The 12,385-nt window shown below is 43.4% G+C and overlaps 1 protein-coding gene across 3 annotated transcripts in view; it reads right to left on the bottom strand.

Annotated features, from left to right (window-relative positions):
- The window catches only part of GRAMD4 (GRAM domain containing 4), a 396,610-nt gene that overhangs the window by 70,099 nt on the left and 314,126 nt on the right, over positions 1 to 12,385 (bottom strand). For all 3 annotated transcript variants that reach the window (XM_082253353.1, XM_082253354.1, XM_082253355.1), the window contains 3 exons: positions 9,811 to 9,854; positions 9,601 to 9,710; positions 592 to 746 (listed from right to left, as the gene is read on the bottom strand). In XM_082253353.1, the coding sequence (XP_082109479.1) occupies positions 592 to 746; positions 9,601 to 9,710; positions 9,811 to 9,854 (309 nt within the window). The remainder of the gene's footprint in view (positions 1 to 591; positions 747 to 9,600; positions 9,711 to 9,810; positions 9,855 to 12,385) is intronic.

Genomic DNA, 12,385 nt, shown 5'->3' with positions numbered 1-12,385 from the left:
AAGCTAATAAATTAGATACCATTCAGTGGAGATAGTTTTACAAAAAGGACATGTATTTCATAGAAATAACGTGTATGGCCTAATGTTTTTACACTATACATTTACACATAATGGTAAATTACAATCTGAAAGTAAACTATCAAGTACTCCCCCCATGCATTTTATACAATTATAAAGCATGAAAATAAGCACAGGAGCAGCAAAACAAATGTAAGCACGAATCATGCCATACCTGTGAGTTGAGGAGAATATGGGCTAAACAGTGCATGCACTATTTTCCAAGTCACATGCAAAATGTATTTGTGTACACAAAATGAATGCCTTTTTTACCCAGAATTCTGTGTGAAATGTTACTTGTCCCGATTTACTAAATTAAACTTAAGTGGCTCAAATAAGCAATTTTCAAAATGGTTTTAGTAAGCATGACAAAATACTTTTAACTATGCTAATTTTTTTTCTTACTAAAATTGAGAAACAATGGTTTTGGATTTTAGAATCGTGAATTATTTTAGATTTAAGAGCACTGGCATCTTATGCTTGTAATTATACAGAAAGAACTAAAGAACATTTATCCTATATCACAAGTCTTACCCGTCTTGACACAGTTGCATTTGTTCGTTCTTTAAGCTGTGGGTCAGTGGGTAGGTTTGTCCAGATAATGTAAGGAGTGTCATATTTGTCTCGAAGTCGTGGGCAACGTTTGAAAACAAAGTCTATGAGAAAAAACTTAACACCGGCATAAAGTCCTGTAGAAAAACACAATAAGATGTGTGTGATCAATGGTATTGGGTATGTAACTAACGATTGTTAAAGCATATACACAGTATCTCACAAAAGTGAGTACACCCCTCACATTTTTGTAAATTGTTGCTGCATGAGTGCTGCTGGCACTGGGGAGCTACAGTTCATTAAGGGAACCATGAATGCCATCAATGCCACCAGCTCTGTGATGTCGCAGTGGAGGAATGGAAGGGGACTCCAGTGGCAACCTGTGAAGCTCTGCTGAACTCCATGCCCAAGAGGGTTTAGGCAGTGCTGGAAAATAATTGTGGCCACACAAAATATTGACACTTTGGGCCCAATTTGGTCATTTTAACTTAGGGGTGTACTTAGTTTTGCTGCCAGCGGTTTAGACCGGAATGGCTGTGTGTTGCGTTCTTTTGAGGGGACAGCAAATGTACACTGTTATAAAAGTTATACAAGCTATACACTCAGTGTTGTCACCTGAAAAGATATAATAAAATATTTACAAAACTGTGAAGGGTGTACTCACTTTTGTGAGATACTGTAATCAAACAGGGGGTGGGAGTGGCTGGCTCAGGCCCTCAGCGCCGACCCCTTCAAAATCCTTATTGAAGGGGTATAGATAAGCGGTATGGGTTAAAAGTGTCTTACTGGTAGGATAAATTGCAGAGTAGTAGATTAAAGTAGTACTGTACATATAGGTATGACACAATAGATATTGTTTGTAAAAATCTGGAGTCTAAAAGCCAAACTTCAGCTGTCACAATTAAAAAGTTAGTTTGGACCAATTTGGTCCAAACAAATAATTACATTTACTAACAAATGTGCCCAGTGAACGCTGTAAAAATAAGATTTTTGTAAGATCTTACCGTAAAATCTTTTTCTCTGATGTCCATTGACAGACGCAGCCTCATCTTCATGAGCTGTGTGGGGGTTATGCTGCCACCTGCAGAGGAAGTCTAGGCAGTACGTTAGTACAAAGTTTTTACATATACATGCCCAAGGAACTGTCCCTCCAGACATAACCCTCACAGACACAGCCCAGCACATCAGTATAGTTGCAAGCAGTGAAGACAAAAAAAACATCCCTATCAGAGAGGCGGGTGCTGCGTCTGTCAATAGACATCAGAGAAAAAGATTTTACGGTAAGATCCTACAAAAATCGTATTGTCTCCATCGTTCATTGACAGACGCAGCCTCATTTTCATGAGCTGTGTGGGACGTCCCAAAGCAGTATAGGCATGAGGGGGTGGAAAAAACGCAAACAGAAAGTAATGTAAACTCCAAAGGCTAAACCTAGCCAACTGCGTACCATGAAGCTCAACCAAAACATGAGCTCACCCAGGTAAAGATCCCCTAAGAGAATAAAATAAACAAACCCACTTATGAAACAGCAGCCTGCAAAACCTTGCAGCCAAAAAAGGCATCTGAGGAAGCCAACAAATCCACCTTGTAAAATTTGGTGTGCACAGACGACCAAGTCGCTGCCTTACAAACCTGTACAACCGAGGCCTGATGGCGAAAAGCCCAAGAAGCACTCAGCACTCTAGTAGAAAGAGCCTTCACAGGGAAAGGAGGAACCTGACCCTTGAGTGAATAAGCCTGAACAACCGACTGCCTGATCCATCTCAAAATGGTCGCAGCGGACGCAGCCAAACCTTTGCGAGGACCGTCCGCAAGGACAAAGAGAGAGTCCGATTTCCTTAAGGACTCAGTAACCGTCAGATAAACCCTTATCGCCCAAACCCCATCCAGAGAGTGCAAGCCAATTTCCATGGGATGTTTACGCTTAGGACATAAGGAGGGCAACACGGTGTGTTCATTAAGGTGAAAATCTGACACCACCTTAGGAAGAAAAGACGGTTTTGGCCAGAAGACCACTTTATATAAGGCGAATGACAGGATAGCGCCGCCAACTCAGAGACTCTGAACAGAAGTAATAGCCACTAGGAAGGCAACCTTCAGTGACAAGGAAAGCAGAGAAATCTCCTGGATATTCTTAAAGGAAGGCTTTTGAAGAACAGAGAAAACCAGATTGAGATCCCACAGTGATGACGAGGATCTCCTTGGAGGAGCCAGATGACGCACCCCCTGGATGAAAGTGTGAATCAAGCTATTAGTGGCCAACGGATAGTTGGAAGCAAACAGCTAAGGCCAACATTATACATATAAGTCGCGCTAAATATTAGATGGAGATGTGAAGTCCATAAAAGTCCAAAACAATATTATTGATAAATTCCAGGACCAAACTCCCTTAAGGGTATGTGCTTACCAGATGAAGGTAAGGAAAAGGCAGTCTCGCTGCGTGGAAACTTGTCACCTTGACAGTAGATCCAAGCTTCTATGATCGATCAACTCAGTGGACATGGGATCATGAAAAGCAAAAAAAGTACCGCAATAGCGTAAAACCCAACAAACAAATTGTGACTATCACCAAAGGTGTGGGTAAATGAAAATTGTGATGTGATATGACCTCCACCACAATAAATGAAATAAATAAATCATGCAAAAATATAGGGAAATTAGGGTGAATAACCCCTACCAGAGAGGTTAAGGGTTGATGCCTTGAGTGATTAATGTGTATCGGTTGGAGTAGCCTCTTACCAAACAGAAAAAATAATGACACAGTGAAGAAAACGTTGAAAAAAAGGTAATCGTGCTGAACCACCACCAGCTGAATTCGCCTCTTACCCTGGATAGATATAGATTAGCCAAAGTGCACTAAACAAATCCAGTGTACCACTCAGGAGCCAGCAATTTCACACCTGTGAGAGTTGCCTCTTACCACATATGAAGTTGTATCAAGCCTGTAGGGTAAATCAAGTGGCCAAAGACCGACCCCAAATTGAATCCAAGCCTGTGTGTATACGAATAACCAGGGGATCCGACCAGAGGTGTAGGTAACTGGGTCTCAGAAGTTTCAGCAATATAGGATATCACCATGGAAGGGATGGAGGGATGGAGGGATCAGGATTCAGGCACCATCTTTCCTCTTCTTGTTCCTGGTCTGCAAATTCTACAGAATTTGCAGACCAGGAACAAGAAGAGGAAAGATGGTGCCTGAATCCTGATCCCTCCATCCCTCCATCCCTTCCATGGTGATATCCTATATTGCTGAAACTTCTGAGACCCAGTTACCTACACCTCTGGTCGGATCCCCTGGTTATTCGTATACACACAGGCTTGGATTCAATTTGGGGTCGGTCTTTGGCCACTTGATTTACCCTACAGGCTTGATACAACTTCATATGTGGTAAGAGGCAACTCTCACAGGTGTGAAATTGCTGGCTCCTGAGTGGTACACTGGATTTGTTTAGTGCACTTTGGCTAATCTATATCTATCCAGGGTAAGAGGCGAATTCAGCTGGTGGTGGTTCAGCACGATTACCTTTTTTTCAACGTTTTCTTCACTGTGTCATTATTTTTTCTGTTTGGTAAGAGGCTACTCCAACCGATACACATTAATCACTCAAGGCATCAACCCTTAACCTCTCTGGTAGGGGTTATTCACCCTAATTTCCCTATATTTTTGCATGATTTATTTATTTCATTTATTGTGGTGGAGGTCATATCACATCACAATTTTCATTTACCCACACCTTTGGTGATAGTCACAATTTGTTTGTTGGGTTTTACGCTATTGCGGTACTTTTTTTGCTTTTCATGATCCCATGTCCACTGAGTTGATCGATCATAGAAGCTTGGATCTACTGTCAAGGTGACAAGTTTCCACGCAGCGAGACTGCCTTTTCCTTACCTTCATCTGGTAAGCACATACCCTTAAGGGAGTTTGGTCCTGGAATTTATCAATAATATTGTTTTGGACTTTTATGGACTTCACATCTCCATCTAATATTTAGCGCGACTTATATGTATAATATTTATTAGGGTGTGGTCACACTTGAAGTTGCTGCTGTTCTAATTTATCTGTTCCTTTAGCGCGGTTATTATTCCCTTATTCCACAGCTAAGGCCAACACCTGGCCCTTGATAGTACTCAACACCAAGCGCTGCTCAACCCCTTTTTGTAAAAAGGCCAAAACCCTAGCTATAGAAAACAAGCTGCAGTGATTCACACCATGAAATGTACGATTTCCACATGCGATGACAGATCTTCATGGAAGTCGACTTCATGGCCTTCAAAAGAGTAAGAATCGCCGAGTCAGACAGACTATCCCTCAACACCTAGCTTTCAACAGCCAAGCTGTTAAAGCCAGCGACCGTAAAGCAGGACTCGAGATCGGTCCTTGAGACAGCAGATCTTCCCGCAGAGGAAGTCTCCATGGAGGGTCTAAACCATTTTTACTAGGTCTACGTAACAAGATAGCGGAGGCCAGTCTGGTGCCACCAGAACAACCGGAATGACTTCCATCGCTACCTGGCGAAGAAACCTTGGCAGGAGTACGAGCGGAGGGAGGCATGAATAAGGCCATTCTGTCTCCAAGAAGTCACCAAAGCGTCTGTGGTGTCGGCAAGAGGATCCCGAGACCTGGCCACAGAAAAACCAAGGAATCTTCCACAGGCACAAGAGTAGATTTGTTTAATCTGGAGACAGGATGGTCCACTTTAGGTGGCACCGTCCAAACGGTTGGAGACCTTTTCAGCAAAAAGGATACCGGCGTTTAAAGCGTTTTGGCACAACTAACACATGCTTAATGCGCCACCATCGGTCATTCACAATACATATACAATACTATGTCGGGACAAGGGAAAAGCCAAAAGCCACCCGTGTCTCTGCCGGCGTGGGCTAATTAGCCAATTTTAAAGTGTCCCTTACTGAAATAATCAGGGCTTCCACTAAAGCATGTTCCCACCCTACGGATAAAGAAGACAGGTCATCTTCACCATCTGACCGTGAGGAGAATGACCCCTCAGGAAGGAGAGCATCCGGGGCCACCTCATCAACCTCTGATTCAAAAGGACACCTCCAAAGATGGACAAGGCAGCGGCTGTTTTCGGCTTTTTCATGACTAAATCAACTTTTGTCGCCATGCTTTCCAGAGCTGCTGAAATTGCAGTCAGCGACTGTGATCCAAACTATCCGGGAGTCGCACAGAGTGGGTCTGAGGGTGAATTCACAGTTTGGGACTCCATATTACAAGTTGCAAAAAAAAAAAAAAAACAGAACTGTTGCTTTAAGAAGCGTCGATCGTGGTTCTCACCACCGATCGCAGCGGTCTGCAGAGATCCCCTTTAAACTAACAGCAGAGTGTGCAGGGATATGTCCGCAGGGACCCCAGTACTGTACCACCTCAGAGAAAACGTCCTTCTGATCGTTCCAGCAGCATGCAGAAAGACAGGAAATTACCTCGGGCAGCAGCGGGAAACAGCACAGGAAGTGATCTCGCCTGAATGAAAGTGTGACGGTGCTAACCGTCACTATGTGTGACGGATCACCTTGTCCCTGGATTGTAAACCCCTTTGTGTAATTTTCCTATGAGTTTGGGACATTGCACTTTTATTGCATTTTATTTCCTCTTTATTCATCCTCTGAACAAAGGAAGATGGCAGGACTCATGCCATTGAGTAAATGTAATGTAATGTAATGTTACAGCCCATCCCCCCCTCTCCTCCTGTTCCTGTGTCTAAGTGTGTGGATTCATGATACAGACAACAGCCTGAGCTGGGCTGGAGACATCTCTCCGCAGGGGGTGTGTATTAAGACTTGCAGTTTCAAATGTACAAATGTTCAGTTCTCATTGGTTGTTGGTTGGTCCTTATCTCATCCCCCCCCCCCTGCAAGGCTAAGGGGAGTGCCCCTTAGCTGTACGTAACTGTATGTCTTGGAATGTAATAAACAGTTCCTGTTTTTACCCTCAACTCGGAGCTTTGTCTAGTTTTTGGAGGGGGATTTATTATACAGAAAGCCGTTTGATTGTTTGGGGCTCTCTTTGGATGATTATTTGTATGCTGGCGTGCTACAGGGGTAATTCGTACATGCTGCAAAGGTGGTACATCCACTAAACGGCGGTTTCATTCTTTTTTACGCTGAGGTTCGTAACAGAAAGGTCACGCTGCTCAGTGCAGCATAAAGGCTACACAAACATGGTTGCCCATACAGTTGCAATAGGAAGCTCAGGGAAAATGGCTTCCCCTATACAAGTCTATGGAGGAAAAACATTGCCCACAATTAAGATGGCGGCACCCACAGCGAGCCATGCGGCCAGGGACCAACACTATGAAGGCCTAAGAATCAACAGGAACCAGCAAGCCATAAAGTACCATAAACCCCCCCCCCCCAAGTGCGCCAGGCGACCCAGACACATAGCCCCCCCCCCCGCAAGAACAGGGAAGGGAGGGGTAAGACACACAGACCGGGCAGGCCAGGGGGATCTTTCAGGAGGCACAAATCCCATTATCCCCAGGAGAGGGCCCACATCCCCCCAAGGCCAGCAGGGGCAAGGGAGGCACATTTACTCACCATATCATGGACCGGGTAGGCTCCGCTCCTGGCAGACTGCCTTCCACCCGAAGTGGGGGTGCTGCCAGCCGAGAGGTACGCTGCAACTCAGGGCGTTCCAGGGTGTCGCGTCCCGGTGAGGCATCCGCTCGCAGGCTCGTCCCCAACCAGAAAAGGGGCACTGTCGTGGCTAGGCCTAGTGCAGGACTATAACCTGCTCACGCTCGTAGGCCAGGCTGGGGGGACCAGAAGGATCTAGATTATCCAGTGGGAAGCCCCAGTCGGCATTGTTGCTTGTAGATCACCAGGAAATTCTTCCCTGAACACTAGCTAGCAAGTGAGTAAAGAGGAATAAAAGAAAATATTCTGAAAATAATTGAAAAAACTAAGACCGGAGTCCCAGCAGGAAACCTAGGTCCTACTCCTTCTCTAGGCAGAAACAAACTGATGTGCTGGCCTGTGTTTGAGGGTTATGTCTGGAGGGACAGCCCCGTGGGCATGTATATGTAAAAACTTTGTACTAACGTACTGCCTAGACTACTCATACAGGTGGCAGCATAACCCCACACAGCTCATGAAGATGAGGCTGCATCTGTCAATGGACAATAGAGAAAACTATATCTACTATCAGGTACAATATACAGTACGGTGCCATATTCCAGCAGTGGGACAAGGAACTTCACATCCAACACTAGGAACTAATTTGAGTCGGGCTGAGAGCTGCCCAGCCATTTACAGGAAGCTTTTATGAAGAATTTATGAATGAATACAACTCTTATTGGCTTAGGTGGGGAGGCGGTAAGATGCTACAATTGACACCTCAGCCAATCAAAAGAAACCTTGTACTCATTTAGAAAACACAAAGCTTCCTGTGAATGTGTGAGCAGTGCTCACCCGACTCAATTTTGTTCTAGGAGTGGGACGGGAAGTCCCCATTCCGCTACTGGAAGACAGAGATGTATATTTTATGTAGCTTACTTTACACAGAGCTCATAGTGGGCATATCTGCTTGTGAAGGCAATAGTAGGTTGGGTCCAGCTTAGTCCAAGCAAACTATTTATAATTTGGCTTTAATATAAAGTTATAGACGTGTATATCAGTTTCAGTGTATATTTGTTAACCTGTTCACTTCTCAAGGATCAGTATATCATTACCAATCCAAAATTTAGAAAGACACCAGGTAATTGTATACCATTGCTACACAAGTCCATATATAAAATTTATGCTAACATGTTCTTACTATGATTTACCTACAGTCAGCAATCAGATTCACACTTACAGAGAAGGTTCTTATCGTACTAATTGGCCGGAAGGGAAAAATCCAATCCTTCACAAAAAATTTTGTTAAGGTCTTTAACCACCTCAGCTATTGCTCCTGTATACCCCTGATGGACCAGAACAATTTTTACATTTGCACTATGGACCAACTGATTGCCATTAACTTTGTTCTGAAAAAGTTATATGTATTAATAGGGTGCATTCACCCATGCACCCTGCTGACTATTACTTGCGAAAACCCCCCGGTTAGCTGCAAGTAGGTAGCCCCAATGAAAGCAAGTGGAGGCTGCCAGCTCTCGCAGCTTATCAAGCCCACTCACATGTAATCGTTCATGCTGCGATTACATGCAGTGCTCAACCCTGGAAGAAGCAAGTCTGCATCCAGGACTGATCATTCGCATTTGATCACAACAAGAGTGAGAACAGGCATTAGGCATAATTAGCTGCAAGAGCCAGCAGCCTCCCATTGTTTTCAGTGGGGCTACCTACTTGATTAGCTGCAAGAGTGTGAAAGGATGGCTCCATAGGATGCTGCAAAGGAAAGGAGCCACTCTGAAACAGGAAACCTGTTAAACTGGTCAACGAAACAGCTTAAACAGGAAAACAGCAAGGATTAAAAGATGAAGAAGCTGCATACAAAGTGATTAAATCAGATGCTGCAGAAGTGCAGCAGTGCTCAAAGTGGTTATAAAATCAAAACATGCTTTACCTTAATGCATTCCCTGCATTAAAGGTAAAAACATCCCATTCTGCCCATGACAACACTTACTGGTCTCCTCTCATACACAATGTTTTCCCTGGCTACAGCAATGCTCTTCCTGGATTCACAGAACAGCTGGCTCCTGCTGCTGTCTGTCGAACCCTGTCACAAGGGAGCGTGGCCGAACCACACAGTGTGTGTCTATGGTCGCAAACAGCCTGGCTCTAGAGTGCACCTTTATGGGTGCCCCCAAAGCAAAAAAACGTTCTATTGGATGTTTGGAAGAATAAGGAACAAATAGCACCAGTGGGGAATCACCAAAGAGGTAAGGGACTGCTCTGTGCTATATCGTTGCACAAAGCAGTTAAGTTGTGTTAAATATAACTTTAAAAAAACTGAGGGTTTAATATCACTTCTAATTTTAAAAATGTTAACAATACTGAATTATATGAAATCAGTCCTCAATTTAGAAAACTTACCCATACAGAGTCCAATCAGTTTGTATGGACAGAAGCATGATGCTATGAAGGCTGCCCATAAGCAGATGTACAGTTTTTGAGTAATTTCTGGCTGGACCCACATAAACAAACTGCAAAATGCAAAAGTAAATAACAGAACTGTGGATTACTATGGAATGGTTCATATATTTCACATGGAAAACAAAATTTAAAAAGAAATAACATATATACTTCTTTATTTTTTCCAGTATGTCTGCCATCTTGCCAAACAGGTTCTGTAAGAAAAGAAACAAAAAGGCAAATGGTCAATAATCAAGGGTTTTTGGATGAACTAGAAAAAGCTTTCAAACTAATCGGATTGTAAAAGTGTTTCCTAAAAACACTTTTCCTTCATTTGCTTGAAAGGATTCCTACACGTTATTTGCCCTTTTTTTTTTTCTACCAATACAATGCATACAAAAAGGTGGTAAAACAGAAAAGAACAAGAATGGGAAAAGTGTTTCAGTCAAATTAGGTGTACGCATTCCCAATACCTAGATGTATAAAATGGAAACCCTGCTATTATTGATGCTTGAAGTACAGCTATCAGAATGTAGAACCACATGTTTAACCCTTCCTGATGAAGGATGTTTAAGACTGGCTTTATTAATATCCATATAATTGATGGGGCATTTCTATTCATATAAACACAAAAACATTACATTATAAATACCACAAATTAATTTTACATATCTAAAAAAGAACTCTTGCTAGTGTATTTATGAGAAAACAATGCGAATACAGTCATGTGGACTTCTAGACTAAAAAAAAGAAAATTAAAAAAAACATAAAATATCACTTGCTGTGGCTTCCAGGGGGAAAAGGGGAGTCTTTAGGTGGGCTCTGCAAGGCTGTCTATGAAGGTAACTCTGCAGCACTTCACTCTGGTTGTAAAGGGCTTTTTAATTCTTTAAAATCAAACACCTGTCTGGTTACACTTTCTTGTTGCTATCCAAGCTGTACCAATCACAATTTACATTTACTGCTCTAAGGGTCCTTTCACACGGCCGCTCTGTGTGAAAGGTCCGCTGCGGGACTTTTTTTTTTTTTCCACGGAGCGGATGACATTTCTGTCATCCGCTCCGTGTGCCCGCATATCATCCCATCCGTTTGCGGATGATATGCGGACATAATGTAAGTATATGGCACTGCGGATGTCAGCGGATGACACCGCTGACATCCGATTTTCCTTCCTTTCCGTTTTTTACACGGAAGAAAAAATGGGGGTCTGTTCCATTCGTAAAAACGGAACAGAACTGAAAGGAGGAAAATCGGGTGTCAGCGGATGGTATTCGGCTGACACCCGCAGTGCCACTTACATTATGTCCGCAAATCATCCGCAAACGAATGGGATGATTTGCGGACACACGGAGCGGCCGTGTGAAAGGACCCTTAAGAGCCAAAGGGCCTGATGCAGGTGTATGCCATTTAGAATACTCTGCTTTTTTTTTTAACAGCCTTTATCTGCATTGGCCAGAGGGAAAAAAAAAAAAACTATTTTCATGGTATCACCCACTAATAGGAAATAAGTAATTAACATCTGGGTTTTAGACTTTAAATAAAGCAATGACATACAAATACCGTCTCAGCTGTAGATAACTTTACTCCAAAACTTCCACTCTTCTTTAATCCTCCAGTTTGTATTGAATGCCTGTCCTTGAGCACATTCCGGCTCAACAATGTGTCTAACCAGAAGGAAAGGGCTGCACACTGATGTCACAGTGCTTAAAAACTTTTATCAGGTAACAGATCCACAGCATAACATCCAGCCTGTCATCCACCAACGCCAATGTGTTTTTCCCAACAAGGGCTTTATCATGGCTTTGCCCTTTCAGGCAAAACATGCATGGGTGGGTGAATAATACGCTGGATGTCATGCTGTGGATCTGCTGCTAGTACCCCCTACTCATTCACCAAAAAATGCCAAATGTAAAAAAAAAGAAAAACAAACAACACATTTTAGACAAGTTCTTTATTATACAAAAAAAAAGTCTCCCAATGTATATCAGGGTTCATACACATTTTCACCAATGAAATTCCATGACTTTTCCATGACTTTTCCATGACTTCACGTAAATATTCATGACCTAATGTTTCATGAAATGTCTATGTATACGTGTTAAATAAGAAGAAAATCTATGTCACACCCAGCATGTGTCACACCCAGCACACCCAAAATGCAGCACAGTAATCTTTTAAGGCCCAAGCGACAGTCATGAGGTGCAGGCAGACTGGTATGGATGGCACAGATCTGATGGTGCACAAATGCGGCACTTACTTTTGGGAGAAAGAACAGTGGTGCTCCTGCTTGCCCAAATAAAGCTGTTCAGGTGGCAGTGAGTCATGAGCGCAAACCTTTAGACTGAGCGGGGGGGACGTCAATGCAGAGTGACCAGCGTGCCCCCAATCAATTGCAGAGTGCCACAGCAATGCCCCCAATAAATTGCAGAGTGCCACAGCAATGCCCCCAATAAATTGCAGAGTGCCACAGCAATGCCCCCAATAAATTGCAGAGTGCCACAGCAATGCCCCCAATAAATTGCAGAGTGCCCACAGCAATGCCCCCAATAAATTGCAGAGTGCCACAGCAATGCCCCCAATAAATTGCAGAGTGCCCACAGCAATGCCCCCAATAAATTGCAGAGTGCCCACAGCAATGCCACCAATAAATTGCAGAGTGCCCACAGCAATGCCCCCAATAAATTGCAGAGTGGCACAGCAATGCCCCCAATAAATTGCAGAGTGCCCACAGCAATGCCCCCAATCA

Source organism: Pelophylax lessonae (genome assembly GCF_965119305.1).
Source record: "Pelophylax lessonae genome assembly, chromosome: 4".
NCBI classification, from domain to species: Eukaryota; Metazoa; Chordata; class Amphibia; order Anura; family Ranidae; genus Pelophylax; species Pelophylax lessonae.
The sequence above is the reverse complement of the archived record's forward strand: the minus strand, read 5'-3'. Positions and strand labels throughout refer to the sequence as shown.